The sequence below is a fragment of the Malaclemys terrapin genome, chromosome 17 (genome assembly GCF_027887155.1).
Source record: "Malaclemys terrapin pileata isolate rMalTer1 chromosome 17, rMalTer1.hap1, whole genome shotgun sequence".
In the NCBI taxonomy this organism is placed as follows: Eukaryota; Metazoa; Chordata; order Testudines; family Emydidae; genus Malaclemys; species Malaclemys terrapin.
The window spans coordinates 18,291,743-18,317,953 of NC_071521.1; the positions used below are offsets into that span (position 1 = coordinate 18,291,743).

At 53.9% G+C, this 26,211-nt stretch overlaps 1 protein-coding gene across 1 annotated transcript in view; it reads left to right on the forward strand.

Moving 5' to 3' along the window:
- The first annotated feature begins 9,222 nt into the window (after positions 1 to 9,222).
- Positions 9,223 to 26,211, forward strand: part of NIBAN2 (niban apoptosis regulator 2) — a 96,168-nt gene continuing 79,179 nt past the window's right edge. The window contains exon 1 of the mRNA XM_054007274.1: positions 9,223 to 9,372. Within this exon, the coding sequence (XP_053863249.1) occupies positions 9,318 to 9,372 (55 nt within the window). The 5' untranslated portion in view covers positions 9,223 to 9,317. The remainder of the gene's footprint in view (positions 9,373 to 26,211) is intronic.

Genomic DNA, 26,211 nt, shown 5'->3' on the forward strand with positions numbered 1-26,211 from the left:
CTTGGAAGTTGTGTAATACCAACAGACCCCAGTCGGTGGTGGGTGGGATCGAACCCAAGAGCTCTGGAGCAAAATGCATGAGCCTCTATTGCATGAGCTAAAAGCCACTTGGCCCTTTGCAAACTCATTCATTTCTCTCTAAGTGGTCTCGGTGCCACTTGATGGGACAGAACACCACCCCCAGAAGGTGTGTGGGTTACATACTTCCCCTAGCTGAGGCAGCGCCTCCGGAGCTTCAGAGACTTCCCACTTCAAATCCCAGACGAGCCCCCACTTGTAACACCAACAGACCCCAGTCATCTGTGGGCGAGCTCGAACCTGGGACCTCTGGAGCCAAAGAGCCCTTAGCTAAGGCTATCGAGCAAGCTCGTTAATCTCTCACTAAGTAGTCTCGGTGCCACTCAATGGGGTAGAGCACCACCCTCAGGAGGTGTGCGGGGTACAGTTGCACTGGCTTTTTTCACCTGGGCTAGTGGGTCTGGCCCTCAGGCTAGTAGGTGGGAGGTCAATTTTTCCAGCCCTGACAATAGGGAACAATCTGCATTGCCAGAGAGACCCCGCACCAGCAAAGCACTGAAGCGCATGCTTAGCCCAAAGCACACGAGCAGGCCTGCTGAACTCAATGGGACAACTCGCATGCTTAAAGTTAAGCACGTGCTGGAGTGCTTGGCTGGAGCAGGGCCTATCTGCCCTAATCTGACTGTAAACTCTCTAACCACGAGGCGTCTGTTGATTCATTATTATGATTTGTATTGCGGCAGTGCCTAGCACTACAGTCGTGCACGGGGACCCCCGGGCTAGGTGCTGTACAAACTCTCTCCACATCTGCATTGTATATTATGCATACAGAGCCTGGCCCAAAGCCCGCTGGAGTCAACGGGAGACAGATCAGGCTTCTCTTCACTGCAGAACTGTGATTCTCTATTTTAATGTCAAGCGTGCAACTAAGGTTGTTCCAGGTATTTTTGCAGTACACACAAGGGAGAGAGATTATATTAATGACTATTATTATGATTATTGTTCCTTGTGCAGGCCAAAGAAAAAAACCCACATTCCTTGATTAACCGTCTGCTTTATAGAGCTACTCAATATTTTTTTTTCTATCCAAAATATTTTTGGATGGAAAAGGACATTTTTATTCCAAATGAAAAGGTTTGTTTTGGTCAAAGTCGTCCCCCCACCCTTTTTTTTTTTCTCTTTTCCCTCCTCATTTTTAAAGGAGGAAGGGAGAAAAGTGGGAGAGAAAAAGGAAAAAAAACTGAACAACAATGTTTTTAATAAAATGATTTTTTTTTTAAATTCCAGCAGAAAAAAACAATAAATTTCAACAAGCTTTATTCATTTTAGAATGATGCAGTGAGTGGGGGAAACAGAAAGAAATGGGGATGGGGTCTGGAATTAGGAAGAACAAGTTATTCAGGTTCAGCATCTGTGCATCTTGATTAGGACTGTCAAGTGATTAAAAAAATCAATTGCAATTAAAAAAATTAACTGAGATTAATTGCACTGTTAAGCAATAATAGAATACCATTTATTGAAATAGTTTTGGATGTTTTCTACATTTTCAAATCTATTGATTTCAATTGCAACACGGAATACAAAGTGTACCGTGCTCACTTTATATTTATTGTTTGTTACAAATATTTGCATTGTAAAAAACAAAAGAAATAGTATATTTCAATTCACCTCATACAAGTACTGTAGTGCAATCTCTTTATCATGAAAGTTGAACTTACAAATGTAGAATTATGTACAATAAATAACTGCCTTCAAAAATAAAGCAATGTAAAATTCTGGAGCCTACAAGTCCACTCAGTCCTACTTCAGCCAATCGCTCAGACAAACAAGTTTGGTTACAATTTTCCAGAGATAATGCTGCCCACGTCTTGTTCACAATGTCACCTGAAAGTGAGACCAGGTGTTCCCATGGCACTGTTGTAGCCGGCATCGCAAGATATTTACATGCCAGATGCGCTAAAGATTCATATGTCCCTTCATGCTTCAGCCACCATTCCAGGGGACATGCATCCATGCTGATGACAGGTTCTGCTCGATAATGATCTAAAGCAGAGCAGACCGACGCATGTTCATTTTCATCATCTGAGTCAGATGCCACCAGCAGAAGGTTGATTTTCTTTTTTGCTGGTTCGGGTTCTGTAGTTTCCGCATTGGAGTGTTGCTCTTATAAGACATCTGAAAACATGTTCCACACCTCGTCCCTCTCAGATTTTGTAAGGCACTTCAGATTTTTAAATCTTGGGTCAAGTGCGGTATCTATCCTTAGAAATCTCACCTTGGTACCTTCTTTGCATTTTGTCAAATCTGCTGTGAAAGTGTTCTTAAAACTAACATGTGCTGGGTCATCATCCAAGACTGCTATAACATGAAATATATGGCAGAATGCGGGTAAAACAGAACAGGAGACATACAATTGTCCCCCAAGGAGTTCAGTCAGAAATTTAATTAACACTTAATTAACGGGCTACAAAAGTGCCATGCGAATGCCTGTTCTCACTTTCAGGTGACATTGTAAATAAGAAGCAGGCAGCAGTATCTCCCTTAAATGTAAACAAACTTGTTTGTCTGAGCGATTGGCTGAACATGAAGTACGACTGAGTGGACTTGACTCCGATGCGGAAACTACAAACCCAAACCAGCAAAAAAGAAAATCAGCCTTCTGCTGGTGGCATCTGACTCAGATGATGAAAATGAACATGCGTCGGTCTGCTCTGCTTTAGATCGTTCTCGAGCAGAACCCGTAGTCTCTAAAGTTTTACATTTGTTTGTTGTTTGAAAGCAGATATGTAACAAAAAAAATCTACATTTGTAAGTTACACTTTCAGGATAAAGTGATTGCACTACAGTACTTGCATGAGGTGAATTGAAAAATACTATTTCTTTTTTATTATTTTTACAGTGGAAATATTTGTAATAAAAAATAATATAAAGTGAGCACTGTACACTTTGCATTCTGTGTTGTAATAAAAATCAATATATTTGAAAATGTAGAAAAAAATCCCAAAATATTTAATCAATTTCAATTGGTATTCTATTGTTTAACAGTGCGATTAATTGAGATACATTTTTTAAATTGCAGTTAATTTTGTGGAGTTAATCGCGTGAGTTAACTGCAATTAATCAACAGCCTTAATTTTGATTGATCAGTGACAGGCCGAGCCCTTTCTCACTCACGGGTGGTGCAAAAGCTTCAAAATAATGCACTGACCGTGGTGACCCAGACGTGAATTGTGGTTGCTCCATATGCAGTTGTAAGCAAATTCTTAGTCATTTGTGATGAGATTTTCATAAGAACCCATGGTCAGATTTCTAAGTACTGAGCTCTAGACAATAGCTGGTTGAAAATGTCCTAAAATGCTGTTTCCTGAAAACTGAAACATCCCACGAGAACATGCTGATTTTTTTTTTAATTGTTTCGGGGGGAAAAAATGGAAAACAACCATTTTGACAAGGATGAATGTTCCGCTTGGACATTTTTTTGGAATGGAGCATTTTGATTTTGGTTGTTTTTTGGGGGTAACTTTTCATTTTTGCAAATTCTTTTATATTATAAAAACTTTTAAAATGTAAAAATTGAAACAACATGTTTTGATTTGATATAATATATATAAAACACCTTTTGCTTGACCCAAAATTAAGGGCTTTTGGGAAATTTTGTTTAGTAGGAAATTTCTAAATCTTTTGTTTGCATTCCGATTCAGCCCAAACTAAATTTGCAATCACGGGATTTCCCCCAAATCGCAATTCTGGCTCCCCCACAGCATCCACCAGAATCAGAACCAGACTTTCAAAAGAGCTCAGCTGGAAATTCTGTTCTTTGCAACCTTGTGTCAGGAGATGCCTGGCTGGGGAACGGCAGGGGGGCACTCGGACAATGCCAGAGACACTTCACTCCAATGTGATCCTGAGTCATCAGCAGCACGTAAGTGCCAGCTGAGTCAGTGACCATGCGCTGCAGAGAGAGTCTGCTCGATTTGGAAACATGACCTGCACATGCAGCCTGGGGGCGTTGGCATCTAACAGCCACCACTAAAGAAGGGCCAGAAAGAGGCTAACACGGTATGGCTCGGTGTCGCCCTCTAGTGGCTAGACCACCTATAGAGATTACTACATCTGCTAGTGGGCCAGGGTCTTTACTTCAAGTCGTCCTGGCTCCGGCTTTGGGATCCTGAGTTCAGTCCCTACAGCTGACCTGTCCAGGCACATCCGTTCCACGAGGAATAAAGAAGTGCTGCTAAGTGCTGGTGGGGCCCGGCCAATGCGAGCAACATGTCAGCCCTTGCTCTGGGGCTGCGACTTCATGCTACGGCTGGTGGAAAGCATGGGCTTGATGGTGGGGGAGTCTGAAGTCCCGCACCAGTGTGGCACCGCTAACTCCATCCATCCCACCCAGAGACAAGCTCTCGCGTGAGAATGAGACTCAGTTTCCATGGCCCATTCGCCCACGGGCCTCTCTGCTGAGCCCAGAGGTGAAAGTAAGCCGGTACGGTACGGCGTACCGGTAAGAGCCGGTACACAGCCGACTGTACCAGAAGGGGGCAGCTTCTGTGGGGCCCGGCAATGTAAAAGGGACCAGGCCTCCTGGCAGCAGCTGGAGCCCTGGCCCTTTAAATCGCCACCAGAGCCCCAGGGCTCCTGGCCACCGCCGCCGCTACCATGGGGCTCCGGCGGTGATTTAAAGGGCCAGGGGCTCCCAGCTGCCACTACCACGCCAGCAGCCGGTGCCCCGGGCCTTTTAAATTGCCGCTGGAGCCCTGGCATAGCGGTAGCATCAGACAGGAGCCCTGGGCCCCTTAAATCGCCGGTGGGCCGCGCTGAAGTGCTGACTGGAGGAGTCTGACCCCAGCCCCACCTCTGCCGCCCAGGGCCCCACCCCTTCTGTTTGAGCCGCCTCCCACCTTGCTCAGGACCCCAGTCGCCCTGCATACCGGTAAGTCCCTTAAGTTACTTTCAGCCCTGGCTGAGCCTGACCATGAAAACAGTCATTTAGTGGCGAGTGCGAGGCTGAATTTTGAGGTACCTTGGCCACTAACCCCTTTCAGACAGGCCAGCAACCAGCTGCCAGATGGCTACAGCGGCCGGGCATCGCTGAACACCATTTGACCTGGTGACTTGGCGGGTGGAATCTTTGGCATCTCTAAGCCACGCCCACTAGGGCCGGCTCCCTGTCCCCCTCTAGTGGTGACTGGGCCACAGAGCGGTCGATGAGCTTGCCACAACTTTGGCCAGCAGAGCTGAGTCTTTTAGCTCAAGCCACAGAGGCTCATGCAGCAGTGGAGCTGATAAGGGATGGGGGAGGGGAGAGAACTGCTCCCCGCCGCGACCTTGAGGTGTATGTGTGGGGCTCCTGTCCCGCAGGGCCGGGCCTGCCTCCCTACTCCGGGAGTTGTGACATTGGTCACCATGCCACTCACTCACTACCTCCAGGGCCACACCTGAGTGGCACTGTGACCCCATGACAAGCCCCGTGGGACAGAAGCCGCCCCTGCTGCGTGAGTGTGGGGTGGGCAGCTGGGCTTGCTCTCCACCTTGCTCCTCCCCCCAGAATCTCCCCTCTGAACCGGGCAGGATTAGTGCTACAGTGCCAGGGTGGAGGGTGTGGTTGCAAGTGGTCGGTGTCCCTCAGCGACTGCCTCTCTCTCACTGGGATCATGCATTAAGATCCAGAGGTTGGGTCCTCTCTGGCAGTGACCCTCACGTGGACGGGTGTGGCATCACACCTCTATTACCAGTTCTCTGGAGGGATGGTAAATATTTAGCAAGGGGGGCCCTCCCCCCTTCTGTGTACTCAGCTATGTTATTTCAAACAGGGCCAATGGCTCCGAAGGGGTGGGGGCAGGGTCCAGGGTCCAGACTGAATCCCCGTGCAGAAAGCACCCAGCCTTATGTCAGGATGAGGGTTCTGAAGCCAGCGGAGGAAGCAGATCTCCCAGACCAAACCAGCAGGTCTCCCAGAAGTAGCAGACTGCCCAGCTCTGCCTTCTTGCAGGGGTTCGCCCTCCCCGCCCAGTGCGGCGTGTTTTAGCATGGGATGAGCAGGCCTGCATTGCGTAATGTGTGTGTGCGCGTGCGTGTTTTGGGCAGGTGCTGTTTACCCCCACCCAGGCAGTGAGGACACATGGGTTTGGGCCGCCCTGTTCCCAAAGCAGAGAGGTGTTAGCAGCAAGGTGGCTCCCCCCCCCCCCCGAGGCTGGCAGACTCCTGAGGAATTTTTCTGAGCTCAGTATGCCAAAAAAAACTATTTCAGAATGGGATAAACAGGACGCTCTGTCCACAGAGCAGTCATGACGCAGGCCACAGGACACCCCCCGCCCCCTTGCCTTGGGAGGCAAGCAGTACCCCCTGGAAAAGATTCAGGCCTCCCGACACTGTCCTTGAGCCGTTCAGACTCACTCTCTCTCATACACGCTAAGACACCCTGGCCCAAATCCTAACCCCCATTAATTTAAATTGGATGTAGGTACCTAAACACTGTGACGATCTGAGCCCTGGGCCCTAAGTCTGGGTCTGGTCTGGTCAAGCTGAACCCAGCCCAGGGAGGCTAAGGTCTGTGTGTGACGCATCCTGCAGTCTGGAGGAGCAGGGCAGTTCCCTGAACTATCTAGAACAGCCTCATGGGGTGCTCTGCCTTATGGCTGCCATCAAGCAATGGCTCCCCACCGGGCTTTCCAGCAACCAAGGCCCAGAGCTCCCTGGCCACACCTCTCGCTCCTCCCCTGGGCATGGCCCCTGCTGTTCTCGGTGCCAAGGGATATGCGGGAGGGATAGCACATAGGGTTACCATACGTCCGGATTTTCCCGGACATGTCCGGCTTTTGGGGGCTCAAATCCCCGTCCGGGGGGAAATCCCCCAAAGCCGGGCATGTCCGGGAAAATCGGGAGGCTCGGCCGGGGCCTCTTTGTGCGGGGCCGGGGGCATGGTGCCCGGCCGGGAGCCGGGCCGGGGGCCAGGCCGGGCCAGGGTCGCAGTGCCGGGCCGGTCCGGGCCCACGGGGCCGGGCCCGCGGGGCTGGGAGCCGGGCCGGGCCCGCGGGGCTGGGAGCCGAGCCGGGCCCGCGGGGCTGGGAGCCGAGCCGGGCCCGCGGGGCTGGGAGCCGGGCCGGGGTCGGGGAGCCGGGAGCCGGGCCGCGGGGCTGGGAGCCGGGCCGCGGGGCTGGGAGCCGGGCCGGGGTCGGGGAGCCGGGAGCCGGGCCGGGGTCGGGGAGCCGGGAGCCGGGCCGCGGGGCTGGGAGCCGGGTCGGGGAGCCGGGAGCCGGGCCGGGGTCGGGGAGCCGGGAGCCGGGCCGGGGCTGGGAGCCGGGCCGGGCCGGGGTCGGGGAGCCGGGAGCCGGGCCGCGGGGCTGGGAGCCGGGGGGTGCGCCGGGGGTGGTCGGCCAGGGCCCGAGCCGACCCAGGCTGGAGCCGCCGGGGGCCAGCCTGGGCCGCGCCGCGCCTCGCCTCCTTCTCCCTCCCCCCCTTACCTTACCTTACCTTACCTGCTTCAGGCTTCAAGCAGGGGAGGGGGCGGAGTTGGGGCGGGGGCGGGGGCGGGGCTGGGGGCGGGGCCGGCCCCCCCGGGAGTGTCCTCCATTAGGAGGCACAAAATATGGTAACCCTAATAGCACATGGCCCTTGTGTCAGCTCCATCTTCTTGCAAGAAGGGAATACAGGGAGGGCTGTTTCCACCCTGGTCCGGCACCAGAGCAGCTGAATGAGACTGCAGCCTAAGGCAAAATCTGGCCTCTCCGCTTCAGGTCTGGCAGAGGGAGGAGGAGCTTTTCTGTCCAGCCCCACTGCCATGCCCTGGGCACCCAGCTCCGTTAAGAGCACCTCCGCCCCCACCCCAACTGACAGCCCTGTTCGGCAGCCTGAGCAAAGAGGCCATGGACTGTAAGTGAGGCCCTGCGTAGAGCAGTAGAGGGCAGGGGTTGCCCCAATGAAATAAGCCCAGTGCGGATGGGCTAGCCCAGTGCAGCGTGTCTGCATTGGAGGGTTTGCACGAGTCGAATGACACCAATTTCCCCAGTCCAACCACACCAACCCTTGGGCCCCTACAGAGGCTGCCTCTGGCTCCAAGGGGAGCTGCATGCGCTGGGAGGCGGGCGATGAAGCTCCTGCTGTCACTGCCCCTGCTGTGTCTGCTTTGTGGGTGGGGGACCCCCTTCTCCTGGGCTCTCAAGCCGCTTCCTGTCCTGAGCATCCAAGTCAGAAGAGCAGTTTTATTTTGCACAGTTTGCCCCGAACCTTGTTGTAAATCCCCGGCTTGTTGTACTGTGACAAGCAGCAGAGGATCAGACCGGCTACAGACACTTGGGTAAGGGGGCAAAGAAAACCCTCGTCCGACGGGTATGTTCAGGTCCCGTGTCCTGTCCTCCCCACCCACGGGCGAGCCACACCTTGGCAGTGGAGAAGGATCAAGGCTGTGGTTTATGATGACTTGGGCGTGGTCAGAGGGGTAGAAAGGGCTGGGTAAATGTTGCAATCCCCTGTGAAGCAAGGTCAGAATGAAACCAAGCCAGGTGCCAACAAGGAGCTGGTTTCACCGGCTGACAGAGTTAGACCCAGTCCCTGGTAGCTCAGATTGGGGGGGAAGCACAGGCCCCGGGCATTAGGCGTGAGAGAAAAGCCCTTTTCTAGCTGCAGGGGCAATCACCTTCTGCTACAAAGGCCTGATCCCTGGGTCCCGCTCTGGAGCCTGGGAGTTCCTAGCGGCCACGCGTGGGCTGGGGTGCAGGTAGGGTAACCAGACAGCAAATGTGAAAAATTGGGGTGGGGGGTAATAGGAGCCTGTATAAGAAAAAGACCCAAAATCGGGACTGTCCCTATAAAACCAGGACATCTGGTCACCCTAGGTGCAGGGGGGCTGTTTTTTAGCACAGGCCAGTGCAATAATTACAGGGGGGGGGGATAAAAGCTTTTTCTGTTGGGTTCCCACGTTCTTGCCGGAGAAGGAGCGGACCCCGGACCGAGGGAGGGGAGGTTGAACAGCCCCCGCGTCGGGTGAGGGCCCGGGCCCCGCTCGCAGGCAGGGAGCCGCGCGGAGGGTGTGTCGCTCCCGGGGCGGAGGCTGGACGTAGGCAGGGAGTGTCTGCGACCCGCCCAGGGCTTCCCTCGGCTGGGAGGAGAGCGGCTGGTTCCTGCCCATGGAGCGGCTCGCGAGCTGACCGCCCGAGGACTGGGAGCAGACCCGCCGCTGCGGCCCGGCCCGGAGGAAGGAGACCCCCCCCCCAGTCCCCCTTTTGAGTTGCAAACCTCCCTGGGGGGTGAGCTGCCCCCCCCCCCGCTGGGATCCCCCTGCGAGCATCCAGCCCCTGTCCGCCATGGGCGATGTTATCTCCACTCACCTGGACGAGAGCCGGCGCCACTATATCTCAGGTAAGGGGTTGTGGCCCCCCCTGGGCTGGGGCTGGTCGGGGTCCAGGAGCCGGAGTCAGTTTCAAAGGTGGGGGGGGAATCAGCTCTGCCAGCGTCGTTTCCCCCCTGGCTCTCCGGAGGGGTGTGTAAAAAAAAAGGAGCCGATTCTCGCTGGAGGAAAACTTTCTCCCCCCCCCCCCCCCCCCAGTAACTAGCACGGTGGGGACAATGTCTGTGTTATGAGAGTTCCCAAACTTTGATCTGCCCCACTCCTTTATTAAATAATGGCGAGGAACCCCCCCCTCCTAAACAGCACCCCCCCCACACACACAACCCGTGGGGGATCCCCTCAATCTGGATTTCGTTTCCCTCCCTACAAGGGGGTCATGTTTTAATGCCTTAAAACTTTTTTTTTTTAAGTTCCACGTTGCAACCCTGGGTCTCTCTCTCTCCTCCTTTGCAGAGCTGGGAGCAGCCTCTCTCTTAAGGGGGGCGGGGAATGGGGAACTAAGGTGTCCGCCTGTCTGCCTCCCCCTGAAAGGCTTGTCTTGTGTGGTGGATGTTTGTGTTGGCTTCAGGACTAGGTGATTTGCTTCAGGAGAACAACCCTCTCATGGCCGGGGCTTCTGCTGGGTCTGTGGGCAGGGGGAAGGAAGGGGAACAGAGCTCTCTCTCTAAGGATGAGGAGGAGAGGTTTTGTCCTGGCCACATGAGCTGTTAAACCATGTTCAGCACTGATCCAAGGGGGACCCATTGGGCCCTGATCCTGCTGGTGGGTGCAGGGCTCTGCCTGTGCGGATAGGATTGCAGATCTGAACCAGTGCCCGCGATGGGTTTGCCTTTTAGTTCAGACAGGGCTCCAGGCCATCCTGCCCCTGAAACGGAGGGTGCTGGAGTCTAGAGAGGTGACAATGTAGCTATTGATTGCATTGCCCTGTATTTACTCTTGATGTTGTGGGTCTCTCAGTCTGACGGGTTTGGCCTAAAGATTCCTCTTGGACTTGGGGATCAGGATGTCTGATTAGTCCTGCCTGGAATAGCTTTTCTAAGCATGCGATTGTGGCTTCTATACACTCGCTTTTTTGTCCAAGGAGACGGCATCTGACTGCACTGAGGATGGGGAAGGTTGGGGGGGAGGGAGGGCTAATTGGTGCCTGCAGTTACTTGATTGACCCTTATAAGTGGGGTCACTCTGCCACTGAGCACTGTGACATGGCCTCTGTTTCGCCCTCTTTGCTTGGGACATCTCATCATTTACCACGCAGGCATCTGAGCTCCCAAGGGCCTCTGACTTGCAGGACTTGACCTCTGTCCCTTCCTTACACGGGCTTCAATTACAATGACTTCAGAGGCTTTTTGAAGGCGCTATTAAGCACTTAGCTACTACCCCGAACATCAGCCTTGCTTGGGACCCCCAGACTTCACAAATCAGGTTGCACTAGGGGATGCGGCTTTGATGGCCTGAAACCTAACCAACTTCTCACGCTGGAGAACCAAGATGCCTTGGAAACTTTAGACCTTCGTCTCCTCACTCCCTGGAGCAAAACTATGGCTCTGCCCCCGATTTCCAATGAAGTAGGCCCTTCATACAAAGCTACAATTAAAATGCCGGAGGAACAGCTTATTGCAGCTGGATTAATATCAGGGGCTCGCAACATGACTAATGGTGTTGCATTGCTGAATGGCAAAGGAATTATGACTTGTCACTTACTGTAAAGTATGGTAAAGTTTCCTAGTCAGCTCCATGAATCATGGGATTTCATGTGGGCCAAACACCATTTAAAGGGATACTGTCAGGTTTAAAACCAATGCTCCTAAAATGTCCTATAGAACAAATGACACTGTAGATTGTTAAAACCCAGGAGTGAGTAAGGTTTATTTTATTAGCCTGGTCTCTTTGCAGGAAAGGAGATTGTCTGGCTTCCCCCACCCTTTTCTTTTTTTTAAATGGACACTACGTTAAAATGTACTCCGATTTCAAAGATGAGTTTTAGCTCCTAAACCTACTGCTGTGTCCTCTTGCTAACTTAACTTATATGCATCCGAAGAAGTGGGCTGTAGTCCACGAAAGCTTATGCTCTAATAAATTTGTTAGTCTCTAAGGTGCCACAAGTACTCCTGTTCTTCTTTTTGCGGATACAGACTAACACGGCTGTTACTCTGAAACCTTGCTAACTTAAGTTACTACTTGTATTAAGTAGTGCCTAGAGGCCCAGTCAGGATCAAGGCTCCATTGTATTCGCTAGCATTCAGCAAACAGCCTTAAAACATGTTTTTCCTTATCTTTAAAGTCTGCACCTTCCCCTATTGTGTTAAAGATCTACACAAATTGGGGAGTGGTGTGGGGGCGTGACTGGCGATAGGGAAACAGAGAAGGCACAACTTGCTGTCAGATGAGCAAAGTAACTAACAAAACCCAAAGAATTTCCAATCTCTTGGGTAAAGGCCCCAAACTCCCCAGCCTATAGTAATTACTGCCACAATTACTTCTTAATGCTCTATTAATGAGCTCCTCAGAAGTGTTCATGGGCCACAATCTTCTGCTGTCTTGCAACCCACCAGCACCCCCTCATTTGCAAGACTGATGGAGGTGCCCCAGTGCAGGATAAGCCATTTCCAAGCTCTCCCCAGTGTAGACACACTCGGAGATCTAAACGGCTCCTCAAATGTAGTGCCAAGGCCAGCTCTGAGATTCCGGCCCTCTGTTCTTTAGCATGGCTCGAGGAACACAAGCTCCAGAGATGGAGCGGATACTAACTTCCCAGTGATGAGTACAAGCTACCCCCGCTTTGCTTCTCCGCCTTGCTCCAGGCAGCGTTCGGGAAGGTGGTGGTGGTGTGAATGCTAGGGACTCCGCTGAGCTGACTCCCACTGGTGCAGGTGCAGCAGTGCTGGTTTCACAGAGGGAATGCCCTGAACAGTCACAGCGTTTCTGTCTGTGGGGTGGGGAGCGGCACTTCAATGTGCATGGTGAAGCCAGCCTCTCTTGGCTGATGTTAGCCGGGTACTTCTCTCCCACCCTGATGAGCTCGGGAGTCTCCTAGACTGCACCAGCCCACGGACTGTCACAGCCTGCTGGTGCAGTGCCTCGCACAGCAGGGCCCCAACCTGACGCAGGCCACTGCAGCGCCCGAGCAAACTGAAGGTGCGGCTGATTGAGGTGGCCCTTCCCCACAATCCCAACATGCTCCCCTAATCTGTAACTTCCTGCCTAGGGGTCTTCTGTTCCCTAAACGAGGGGTAACACGGTGTTGCTACTGTTGGCTGGGCTCCTTTCATCCCTCCCTGCGTGCCGCCCTTCCATCTCCCTCTGTTTCAGGGGCTCCCTGCAACCCCCAGCCCTTCCCTCATGCTAGGGTCCCTCAATCTACCCCCTTAGGTTCTTAATGCCCTCAATCTCACCTCATACCAATGTCCTGCATTCGCACCTCAGTGCAGCCAGGGGCTCTGTGTGCTCCCCATCCCCCACCATTCTTTCTCTGTCTGCCTGGGAGATACCCTGAATGGGATTAGAATCCTAGACTATCAGGGTTGGAAGGGACCTCAGGAGGTATCTAGTCCAACCCCCTGCTCAAAGCAGGACCCATCCGCAGACAAATTTTTGCCCCAGATCCCTAATTGGTCCCCTCAAGGATTGAACTCACAACCCCTGGGTTTAGCAGGCCAGTGCATAAACCACTGAGCTCTCCCTCCCCCGTTGGACCTATCAATGTTGTGAGGATGGGCAGAAATGGGATGGGGCCCTTGTTCTGCTGGAAGCAGTTAAGGGGTGCTGCTAACTCGTTCTCTGATCTACAGACAGGTGCTTGAAGCTGTTGCTCTGCTGAACAGATGGCAGGGCCCCCGTGTGTCCTCCATTACCCTCTTTCCGTGTTTTTCCAATTTTGCCCATTGACGCCGAGCACGTGCCCCGAAATCTGGGCACTGATCAGGCGCGGTGTACGACATCTATTGTTGAGTGGCACATAGGGGCTCACGAGCTCAGCCAGTGCTGGCATGCCTGGCCCCCTACGGCACGGTAGCACCTAGCCGCCCCACTGTGTTGCGCACTGTAGAAACACAACACACTCCCTGCCCCAGAGCTTTTAAACAGCTGGGACAGACCGTGAGAGGCACAGAGCAGTGAAGTGACTTGCTCGAGCAGATCCTGGTCTGAGCACGGCTCTGTTCACCTGAGCCCAGTGCTCCTAGATGCAATCTAGAGCTTTTTTTTAATGTTAAAAAGGCAAGCAACGTGCCGTGCCGTGCCCATGGCGTTTAGAATAGCAGGTACTCCCTAAGGCTTGTGCACCCTTCTAGCCATTAGCTCAGTGGTTTGAGCATTGGCCTGCGAAACCCAGGGTTGTGAGTTCAATCCTTGAGGGGGCCACTTGGGGATCTGGGGCAAAATCAGTACTTGGTCCTGCTAAGGAAGGTAGGGGGCTGGACTCGATGACCTTTCAAGGTCCCTTCCAGTTCTAGGAGATGGGATATCTCCATTATTATTATTATTATAGTTCCCACAAACACACTATGAAAGCACCTCTCCAACTGCAGGTTTGCTACACCCATGATTTTCCTGCCTCCCCACCCCCAGCCTTAGGAGACCTGTGCTGGGATCTGCAGGGTTAGGGAGGGGTGTCATTTCAGAAAAATTCTGTGGGTAGGGAGGAGTTTGTTTTCCTGTCATCGGTCTCCAACATCTGGGGAGGGCGGGGGAAGAAAAGTGGAAGACCTCATGGAGCATACAGACCTATGAAAAGTTGGGACGTGGTGGGAAGACCAGGGTCTGGAGGGGGTGACTGGTCCCCTGGTTCGGGATCTGTTTTGCACTGATCCGGCAATGGCTGGAGGGAGCATGGTTTGCGGTAGCTGGGACGGCGAGCGTGGGCACCCTGTCCTGCGTCTGGTTCACTCAGCTGATTCGGAAGCAGGGCCGGTCGCTCCCGTCGAGAGGAGATGGCACCGAATGCATTATGAAGCTGGGTGGGCCTTCTCCCCATCCACTCCGCGACGTCCTGGCCAGCGCAAGGACGTTCCCTGTGGCGTGAGCTCACGGGTTGCTCTGGGAAGCTTTTCTAGCAGAGTCGCCCATCCCCTGCTGCCACGCCTCCCGTCCTTCCAAAATAAAACGGCCGCTTGGGCTATTTTCAGGGAGGTTTTGGGGTTAGCTTCCAGGAGGCGCCTGGCATAAAAGGCCTTAGTTATTGCAGCTGTGAGCCAAGCGCCTCCCCCGAGCTTGGGGAGGCGCAGCCTGGCACAGTTTGTTTTTCATTTGGAACTCATTCCTGCCTGAGCTTCCTTCGTGCCTGAGCAAGCCCAGCCCAGAGCCTTTGCTCTCCCTCGAATGGTGGGTGTGGGCGTGCACACCTATGTAGAGGGGGAAGGGAGTGAAAAGGAGACACCGGAGGCTTCGTCTACACTGCATCTCCCAGTGCAGACTCTGCTTGCACCAGTGCGTTTGACCCCGGTTAACCAGTTTCGTTTCAGTGGGGCCAGTCACGTCTATGCAAACACCGTGCAACGGTGCAGCTGCACTTACGGCTGAATCCTAGCATAGACCCGGCCTTAGTGGCGGTCTCGAGCCAAGGCAAAATTTTTGGAGGGGGAGCCCAGACCACGTCGGACAAACACCGAAATCTGACTCCTCAGGAGACGCCCTGGGTGAGGTTTCAGCTGGTCCTAACAGTAAAAATTTAATTAATACACTTCTTCATTTCCCAAAGGGCCCTGGCTCGCCTTGGAGCTGAGTGAATAATTAGCTACCACTAACTTGCTTGACTAATCTTAGCCTCTTTCTGCTCCTGCCATGAAAATCAGCCAACCGGAGTGTCCTCTGCTGTGCCATGGGGAATAACTTTGTCTTCCAGGGATTGCAAACTGTTCCCTGCGAGTATCAGCTGCTTGATGGGTGCGACCAGTCATGTGGCTTCAGTTCTGTTCCCTGACTGGCTGAGCCTATTCCAGCATGTGCAGCTAAAGTTCCCCTCCTGCCCGGGGGGGTCTGGCTTCCAAGCCTGTGTTCAGACCATGCTCCTTCACTAACCCAGACCCTGAGTTCGGTGTCCAACCCTCTACCCCTTGGCTGGCTGTGCCAGTGCTCGGTTCAAGGCCCCGTCAAACCGTCAGCTGTTCCCCTTACAGACAGCGGGTCCCACTCTCTCCCGGGACTGCCGTTCCTTTCACACACCACAGCGCTGGAGACTTTCTGGTTGTGTAAAACGAGCCCTCGCAGAGTCCCTCTGAGCACACAGAGGCCAAACCTCCTGCACCGGAGGGGGTTGGAGTCCCTTAGCAACGGCCGAGGGGATAAACACAACTGATTGGAGGGCAAAATCTTCCTGGCATAGTTCAGAGGGTGGAGAGAGGGAGAATATTGGCTGGAGGTGCCTCTCTCTTCTTCCTCCATCCCATGGGGAAAAATCCCTCCCCTGTCATTCTGCAGCACACTTCTCCCCTGTCCCAGGCTCTGCCGGGTCCTATGGCAGAGACCAGCCCTGCACACAACTGCTCATTCTCTCTAGAGTTAAAGCTTCTCTTTTCTCGTCTCATTCTGTGAAAGTCCCAGGAGGAAGCCTGTTTGCAATTAGTGGTTCTGCTTTGGCCTTTCCAGGCTTGCCAGCTTCCAGGGGGCAGGGCTTTCAGTGGGGCAGCAGAGCCGATGCCAGCTGTACCACAAACGCCCAGTTGCGCTTGGTTGGGAGCTGGACGGGGGGGGAGAGGGGTTTCTCTGTGGACAAAGGAAAGTCACCAGCCTATTAAAATGGCATTGGCGTAACAATGCCCTGCCTGTCAATGCGGACTTTCAAGACTGTCTGTTTTTAAATCCTTGTTTTGTGGCATCTCTGGTGAGGTTTCCGAGCAGGAGTCTGGAGTGGGTCGTAGTGCCCGAGACTGGGATTTTCAAACGGGCTGAACACACGGCCCAAATGGGAGCTGAGCCCTGGCTGGGGTGGGAGTCCACTGGATGGCTGCTTGGTGGGGCAGCTCATGAAGCCTGCGCAAGGCAGCCGAGGAGCCACCCTCATCGGGCATCAGCAACTTCGAAGCTGCCAGTCTCTCTGGAGAGTCCCAGTACAATTCTGAAGTGGGCCTGGATTCTGGCTCTCGGGTGCTTTGCCCTGAATTTCATGATCTGCATCATCCCAGAGCAGCTCAGCTGTTTTGGTGGTGCTTCATCGATGGAGAAGCAGAGCGTGGTCTGGGAGAGGTCCAGCTGATTCCAAACCCCGTGCCAGGCCTGCCTGAACAGCACAAGCCCCCAGCAAGCATCCCACCCACGGGCCTGCCAGCAAACACCAGCTCCGATTCAAACTCCTGGTCCTGAGCCATTGATGGGCCTGGCCCCAGCTACCCCCAAAGATTCCACCCCCTTAATCAGACACCAAGACACATTCCAGCAATTGCACTCCAAGGACCAGGACGACCAGCTGCGAGGGCAAGCGCCACAGAGCAGGGGCTACACAGGGGTTCTCAATTTTTTTTTTGCTGGAACCCCCTTTCAGAACATTTCAGGCTGCGATGACGTGCCCCCAAAGTGACGACTCCACCCCATACTGTGGCCTCCCTTATTTCTGTGCTGCTGCTGGCGGCGGTGCTGCCCCGCCAGCAGCTGCTGCTTTCTGGCCACCCAGCTCTGAAAGCAGAGTGGAGAGTGGCTTGGTATTGCTACCCTTACTTCTTACCCTTACCCTTACTTACCCGGCCCGCAGCCACTACTCTCGCAATCCTTCTACAATAGCCTTGTGACCCCCTTTTGGGTTGGGACCCCCAGTTTGAGAAACGCTGGTCTAGAGCATTCAGTGAAGATGAGCCCAGCTGTGGACCCAGAGTGTGAGCTGGGATCCCGCAGGGGTCAGGGGAAAGCCATTTCACCCTGGCAATGGTGCCTGGGGTGAACCTCTAATACATGCTTGTGGAAGGGGGCAGGGGGCTGAGAGTCAGGATCTGGCTCTTACGTGTATGCCATCTTTCTGTGACTCTTGGGTAAACACCCAGAGATCTGGGGTTGAGCCCGCAGTGTGTGAGACCTTGAGCAAGCTGCTTGAGCCCAGCCTGTGGGTCAGTGAGCGTGTGTCCCTGGAACCGAAGAATGGCCCCGCTGCAGGATCTGTCCTGGGGTCTCTTTCTTTCAGTGTTTTGTTTTTTTCCAAACCCTTGCAGACTGGCCACCTATCCGAGCAGCCAGTCAGCTGAACTAGTGAGGCTACCTGCAGGCTGGCTCCCAGGCCTTTGTGTGCTGACACCTGAGCCTCCCGAGTGAGTCACACAGCACCAGTCCCTGCTATGTGCAAGGAGTCAACCTGAGCCGGGCTACAAGAGGCGAGTCAATGGGCAGATCGGTGGCTGTAGACGGGTGGCTCGTACTGCCTCAGCCCAGTGCCCGTAGCTGACGTGAGCACTGGCTTGTGTCAGGGCACAAGGGACAGCTGGCTTCTGGGGAAGGGACCAGCGATAGAAGCCTGCCAGTGGAAGTGGGGAGCAGAGGAAGTGGGCACTTCAAATCTCTCCTTCCCAGCTGCTCAGACCTTCCTGTGCTGCACCTCACCGATGCCAAGCTGCAACCATCCTGGGCTTTCACTTGGAAACGTGGCCTTCCCAGTCCCGGATTGCAGGCATCGGTGCACACTGGGGATTTGTGCAACCTGTGCCATCGCACGGCCACACTGGGCATTTACAAGTGACCCCAGGAGGTTGTGGGGAGAGCTGGTTAATGCCCTTGGGTGCTCTTATTCTTAGATCTCTGTGCGCTTCCTGAAGCAGGGTAGGATTATCCTCCTTGTCTCAGAGAGGGGGAAACTCGATCGCTCTCCTGCAGGGAGGCAGTGTCAGAACCCAGGTCTTTCGACTTCCCCCTCCAGTAGACTGTGGTGCCTGGGACACAACAAGCTGTGGAGCAAGAACACTGAAGCGAGTGGTAAGGGGCTGATAAGGGGGGCGTGGCGGGACTGCACATAAACAGGCTTGTTCAATGCAGCGACCTCTTCCTCCCACCCCCCGCCTCGCAGCGAGAGGGGCCTGTTGAGACCAGCTCAGCAGGGGTGCTGAGTTGTCTCCCCTCCCACGCCCTGCAGAAGGAGGGTCTCCCACTTCTCCCCAGGCTGCCCCATGTGGGCGGTGTGGAGGGAATTGCTGGAGGTGCTCTCTTGTCCATGGCAGGGGTGGGGTGAGGGAGAGCGGGCTGGTCCGGTGTCTCTTCTGGATGGAAGGTGCATGTTGCTGTGGTTATGGCTGTGTCGACTGCTAAGACGATGAACCTCCCCCTCCACTAACTGTGGTCGAGGGTCCCCTGTGAGACTGGGAACAACGGCTGGGGGAGAAGGGGGGAGGGTTGGTAATGGGAGGATGGAGCAGCAGGGCTGAGATAGTGACAGCTAAGAAAGCATGTCAAGTCACCCTCCAGGGACCGGAGTGGCTGCTGGGACTCCAGGGCAGGGTCCTTGGGGATTGGGTCGAGGGGAATGGAGCTGGGCAAGTCTCTGTGCCTCACTTTCTCCACCTGTAAAATGGGGGCAACCCAGCCCTTCCTTACGGCTGTTTTGGAGGCATTAATTATTAGCAAGGTGCTTGGAGAGCTCAGACCTGCACTATAGGAACAATGAGTTTGGGGACAGCTGGGAAAACCAATGTGGCTGCTGTCTTGTCCTAGGCATTGGTGACCGTGACACACACCCACTTGCTCTCTCTCCTAAGCTGTAATAAGAGAGTCTCTCTTGGGCCCCAAGGTGCCTCCCTCTCACCCGATTTCACTTCCTCTCTTGTATCCCAGCACCTTCCTCCCGGTCCGTTTTAAAGCGAGCTCTTGGAGTTCCTGCTCCTCACACCTCTCTGGTCTCTCCTGACTAGGCAGAAGTTGGGAAACTTCTAAAAATGGTCAAAAAATGTAACTTTTCCCTCCTCCCCCACCCCCCGAGTTCCATCCTGCTGCATTTCCTCCTCCGGCTTTTTACAATCCCCTCCTGGCACTGGCCCTGCCATCTGCAGCCGAAACAAAGCAGGGAAGCCGTCTCCCTGCAGGAACCCTCCCCACCCTGAGCCACCCTCCACGATGGTTGGGGCTGGGTTTGTTTAAAGCTCTAGCAGGGGAGATTACCCACTCGTCTCAACCTGGGAGCCGCTTGCAGCCCCATCGGCGCCCAGCTGCAGCCCATGTGACATGCTCAGGGCCATACAAGCAGTACAGATATTCTGTGGATGTGGCCCACAAAACACACAGAGCGTTGCATGTGCGGCCCACAGTGGTAAATAGGTGGAGAACCACTGCTCTAAACCATAGCTTCCGTTGCAAAGAGCTCATCGATTTAGGAGCTACCGTTCTAAACGGCTGGTGTATGGGTGTGGGGAGTCTGTTAAACTTGGGGGGTGGGGGGGTCTGGTGCAGGTGGTGTGTCTATGATGCCAACTTGGCTAAGGTTGGGATTGAACTGGGGACTTCCAGTGCTGATGGCACAAACCTCTGGAGCTCAAGAACCAGGCCCTTGTATGGAGTCCTAACAAACCATGTTCAGTGGGGACAGTCACATGGGCATGTCTGTACTGGAGCTCTCCTGCCCCCGTCTCACTAGCACACAGCTTGTCTCTTGGGCTTTATCTACCTGGGATGTTTAGAGTCACGGCAAGAGGTTGCCCTCATGATCCCACAGCCCAAGCAGCGCTGGCTGCGGTGGGAGGACAGAGAAGCAGGTGGGGTTTTTACCCCCTGACGCGACGGTTCTGATCAGGGTTAGCGGATGTGTTAGCCGAAGCCCTGTCTACCCTTGCCCTCCCAGCTGCGGCTCCTGTGTAGAAGCACCGTTGCTGCAGGACCGCTTTTACTATTTCTAGTGTAGACAAGGAGATACAAGACTTCATGTGCCTGCTTGCTCTGCTCCCAGTTCTCTTGTTAGCCCCAGGCTGATCCTAGGTAGTCACTCAATCTTTCATCGGGAGCTTCTAATCCCTCTTGCACCTGCCTTGGAGAAATGTGGGTGGGTCACTGGTGGGCCTTGTGCAGGGGGGTTCAGAGCACTGCATGGTGGATGCAGGGGCCTGGTTCAGGTGACAGCCCTCTTCCCAGGGGCGGCTCTAGCTTTTTTGCCGCCCCAAGCACGGCAGGCAGGTTGCCTTTGGCAGCGTGCCTGCGGGAGGTCCCCGGTCCTGCGGCTTCGGCGTACCCGCCGCCGAATTGCCACCGAAGCCGTGGGACCGGCGGACCTCCCGCAGGCAAGCCGCCGAAGGCACGCGCTTGGAGCGCCGGTGCCTGGAGCCGCCGCTGCCTCTTCCTCCATTGCATTCCAATACCGCCATCCCCAAACTGCACTAGCTGCCTGAGGCATCTGTGTCTAGATCAGTGAAGAGGATCGAAAGACGGTGATTTCCTCCACGTCACAAGGTTGGAGGAGAAATCCTCTGGGCACATGCCTTATAGCTGCTGCGCTGAGTCGCTCGTAAGAATGCAGCCTGTGCACCTTAAGGTCCATGTTCTTTAAAAGGATGGGTAATATGATACTGACGGACAAATTGGAGGAGGGTTGCTTTAGGTAAGGAACTGAAAGCGTGTGGTTGGAATATGTAGGGCGGCAGCATGGTCTTGGGGACGTTGCACAGGGCTCACTTATTCCCAGTTCTGCCACTGACTGGCTGTGGCCTTGGGCATGTCACTTTGCTCCTCTTTGTGCCTCAGTTTCACCATGTGGGGGTGGGGGTTAAGCAAGGAATGATACATGCTCACACATCTTTAAACCAGCCTGAGATCCTGGGAGGAAAGTGCTATAAAAGCAGTACTCTTCGCTTAATGTACTGCCCGGGTCTGGGAAATCGGGGTGGCCGAGGGCTTGGGTCCAGGCTGGAAATCCCACCATCAGCCTTTCCTTGCGGTAGCGTGGTGCTTCGGGCACCAACTGGAGCAGTGTGTGTGAGGGTGGGGGAATAGAGAGGACTCTCTCGGGGAGGGCGGGGCAACTGACTGGTCACCTGTTTCTGTGCTTACGGGAATACGTTGGAACTCTAAGCTTCCTACCACCTGGGTGCGTGACGGGGAGGGGTCAGAGGGGTTTCTTGCCCGCAGGGCGTGGAATAAAGCGGGGTTTGCTTTCCCTGTCTCGCTGCCTCCCGCCAGCCATTTCCCAGCACCCAGCTGCTGGAGTCTAGACGCTGCTCCCTGCACCAATGAAGCGCCCAGGTGTGCTCCATGTCCCAGAGATGTTCCAGGTTCAGCTGGCAGAAGGGCTGGGGTCATGTCCGAAGATCGTTACCGTCATCTGACTTCTCCTTCCCCCACTGTGGTGATCCCGGGGCCTCCCAGCATGCATTTGGGCAGTTCTACCTCCATCTTGCTTGGGAAGGGGCCCCTTGACTCCTGAAACTTGTCTTATTGGCTTGTGAGGTGGAAACGGCCTTCTCCCCGGGAGACGTTTTTCCTGTGCCACCTGCTGCTCTTCCCAGGGTAGGGAATGAGTTTCCCGGGCCCTACGGCGCACCAGTTACACTGCAGGGTGCTGGCTCCTGGGACCCCAGTTACCCTCCCGCTTGTGTGTCCATCAGCCAAGACTGGAGGCACTAGAAGCTTGTTTGATGTGATCTGGTTCGGTGGCCCTCTGTGCTGGGATGCTGACTCCTTGCCAGGCTCTGTAGCTGTCGATCAGTTTGACACGACTGGAGCCCTTTGAGCTGCTCGGCGAGGGGATGTGTTGGAAGTGCCGGGACCTGGCCCGCTGTGTGGTAGAGAAGCGGTGGCTGTTTCTGCCCCATGTCTCTCTTCTCCCCTCCCCGGGGGCATCCCGTGCCCTTTGCATGCATCTGCAGCCGCAAGTCTGTCTCCAGCCCTCTGGGCACCACGGCTCGAGCAGAGGTGGAAGCAGTCGTGCAGATGGGGCTCGGGTGTCATCCGACCCTGCATGGAGGTTCGACAACGTGGTGTTGTGAGCACCTGCTCCTATTTTATACCAGCGCTGGTGCAGCAGTAGCGGTGGATCAGCAGTAGGGAGCGGGCTAGTGCAGACAAGTGTTCAAGCCCGTCCTGAGCGAATGGAGATGCCCAGGTTTGGAAGCTCTCAGCCCCTTTACCCTTTGCATGGGAATTCTGTGAGCTGCGTGTGCATACGCCCTTGGAGTGCCGGAGGCTCCCCACCTACTAACGAAGGGGGGTGCCCTGCCTTTGGATTGGCTGGGGCTAGCGTCTCCTCCAGCCTGTGAGGCTCTGTCTCCAACGCCTTGTTCCCTGAGCGCTGGAGTCTCTCCTCTTCACGCCCTCTTGTTGTTTGGCCGCTTGGTAAACAGGCATGTCTGGGGGAGAACTGCTTCCCGCAGCCCCTCCCTGGGCTCTCTGTACTCTGCCCCAGGGGTGATCAATTGGCAAAACGTCCCGATGGGTCAAATTCTGAGGCTAGCTACCTCCCCTCTCTGTCTGTGGGCATGGATTTTAGACAGTGCTTAGAGGAAAGGCTAAAAGGTGGTGTATGCATGTAACCTGCAGTATGCCCTGGATTTGGCCTCCAGCCAGCGCATTAGATCCAAGGTGTGGGCAGAAGGCTCTGGGCAGGAAAGGGAAATCTATCTTCGACTCCACTACAGTGAGGTGCTTGAACCTCAGGTCTGTGGATAGAAAAGTGTGTGTCAGAGACTCGTAAGCACCAGGGCCTAACAACAGCTGAAAACAGACTTGGGGCTGTTTGGTTGTCTGAATAAACTTTGTTTTTTACATGCATAAAAGTCTTTGTGGGTTTTTTTGTTTTTTTCCCCCTGGCGCTGGAATGTTGGAATTGGGTTTCCTGCTGGCACAAACCAGCTCTGCAGACCAAACTTTTATATCAAGTTTTATATTCGCCTCTCCCGTGTGTGTGTGTGTGTGAGACAGAGAGAGATTGCAAAAGGCTAGATCCTTTCCTCCCTTGGGAAGAAAGAGACACTTTTATGCAATGGCTGATCAGAGCTCTGATACTGCTCTTGCTTTTGCAGAAGGTATTGCCAAGACTCTAAAAATAAAGGACTTAACCTCTGTCTTGGATCCTTTGCCAGCACTTACCTCAATGTGTCTTTGGCACACGCAGCTGGAGAACTGTTGGAACTTGTAAGAATTTGAAAGAGGAATGAAGCAGGAGGGGGGACAGACGGAAACACTGAGAGCTATGGGGAAAAAACCTGCAGAGCTACCCAGGGAACTTGGCAAACCTGCTACCCATAATGCACTCCTACAGGTAGCCTGCTGTATTGAATTGCATGGGCCCATGTGATCCATTCCCTCCTCCCCTCCCCCTTGTATCAGAGAGAATTATCTCCTTGCCAAATTTCACAAGCACAAAATGGCCTCTGGGCCTGTCCCATGTAGGCGAGTGAAGCTACCATGAAACTTGGTAATAAGATGATACTCCACCGTATGGCCCTGTTGACTTAAAACGCCTGCTGCAGTTATATAACGTCTAGCAGCAGGGGCTGCAATTCGAAGCAGAAACAGCCGTACCCAGGACTGACTGGGAGGGAACATGGGAGCCTGGAACGTTCTTGTTCAGGGTTTTACTGGAGCCTGTTAACCTCCCTGGGTGGGCCACTGCTGCATGGGAAGCGAGGCTCCAGGCTTTGCTCTGCACAGAGTGGCTCTTGGGTAGAAAATCAAACCACGTGGGGGATCAGACTTCATAATGATTGGAGGGCTGAAAACCCCTTGGAAAGCTGGGAGGACTGAGAGTTGCTAGCGTATTTATGTTGGTGCGGATTCCTGCTGAGTTCAAGGCGAACATACCGGAAGCCACATGACTGAAGTGTGCATCACCTTACCCACAAGGGAATGTCTTTTAGATTTGCAAATACTGGTTGCCGTGGGATCCAGGCAGCAAGGCAATGACCTGCCTCCCTCCCGCCCCTGTCCTTTTCCATCACATTCCACGTCTGTGTGGCAGGGTGAGGCTACACCACCTCTAGCCACGCTCCCCACACGGTACAGCAAAATAGACTCTAGGTGGGTGTACTTGACTGTGGTACCCCTAGTCCTAACTAGCCCTGGCACTCAGCGTTGGAACAGATGAATTAGGAGGATCTGAGGTAGCCAGTGACCCAGACCAAGCGGCTAGAGGAAGAAGCTGCTGCTATCAACCCGATGATGTGGGCTCCCCAAAATGGCAGCTGTTCTGGTTTGGTACCTGCTGCATAGCAGAATTCTTTTTAGCCTTTACTATAGCAGCAGGGAATGAGGAGGGAGGCCATCAGACCTGTTTCCAAGGGAGACGTCCTTGCTGTCTTCCCACCTTTGGGTTGTTCTACCCAGTTCTTGTTTCTCCCTGAATTCTCATAGACCTCACTGCGGTCTGTTCTAGCGCAAGCAGCCTGAAAATTGCTCCGCCCAGAGCTTCAATATGTAGCATGTTACAAACGTGACTCTCCCTGCAACCCACTCCTTTTAAAAGCACAGTGTAGACACAAACTTGTCCTAGCTATTCTGCATGGAGCATACGGAGCAAAAATCCGCTTAAAGAAATGTCTGGCCTCTAGCAAGTGAATCACACAATGGAACCTGCCTTGGTGTGGGATTCTGTTGTGCCAGGCTTTACCCTTGTTCAGATCTCCTTCATCTCTGTCCCGTACTGACCTATCAAGGCCTGGAATCCATGTGGCCTCTCACCTCTGAAGCCTAGAGTGTGCAGAAAACCTGTCCCAGGCCTGCCTTGGTTCATCTACCTACTTTTACATCTATTGCAGTAGCACCGAAAGCTCCAAGTGAGAGCAGAGCCCTGTTGACCAAGGTGCTGCAGGAACAATAGAACTGTCGGAAAAAATCCTGACAGCTTTGTTGAGATTTGCCGATTCCATGAAATCAAACCGTTTGGCGGAGATGGTTCAATTTTGCCAAAGTTACAGTGGAAGGCAAGAAAGCTGCCTGGCCTCTGAGCTGCCTGGTCTCTGTGCATCCCAGGTGGCTTGGGAGCCTGGGCATCTGAGCTCTGGGGCTCTACTATGCAGACTACCCCAGAGCTTCCAGGGTCCATGGCTCCAGGAGAGCCCACCAGGTTGACTGTCCCAGGGTTGGGCCTCCAATCCCTTTTTCATAAAGAATTTAGGAATCTCTGAGGTTCATTCTCGGAACAAAACCAAACGTTCAAGTCCTCCACGAAATGGGATTGACTTTCTCGTCCCAGTTCTAATGGACAGTGAGGCAGTCCTTGTCCTGAGCAGACAACACAGGGAAAGGAGGAAGAGAGGTATTCTCCACACTTACAGATGGGAAACTTCTATGTCTCTGTCCTGAGCTCTCAATCTTGTTACAACAGCGGTCCTCTGGGACTCTAGCAAACGGTTATGATGCTGAAACTGCAGAGGTTCCTGTGCCCAATAGGAAGGGATGGGATGGGGAAGCTATTTGAGAAGGACGGGGATATTTTCCTCCTCCCGTGGCAGGAGCACTAATCTGTACAGTGGGATCTCTTTAGAGTGGAAACTCCAGCTCATGCCAGGAGGGGTTTTGCAAAGAAGCCATTGTTGGAATCCTTGGACGCTATCTGAGGAATTCCACATGTCCGACTCTCCAGTTCACAGATAGCTAGAACTCTCCCCAGTTGAAGGAAAGCCCTGAATGCTGTTGATGTAAAATCCTATTTTGCACATTCCTAGCTTTAACGCAGCCGCGGGAGGCAAAACACAAGCAGTCATGCAGCAAGCCCTTCTGCAGTTCACGGGAACATTCTAAATAGCAAGAGAGGAGCTAGTTCCCGGGATCAAACCTCCTGGGACGGATGCATGTTTGTGTCTTGTGGGGGGGCGGGGGGAGTGGATTCGTCGTTCAGCATCTGAGATCTTCCATGCGGGTGACCGCCAGCACCGAGAATGCACGTTTGCTTTTGCTGAATCTGAAACTTTTTTCCAGCAGGGCACTCTAGGTTGGGTTGAAAACCCTGTCTGAGGACTCCATATTGT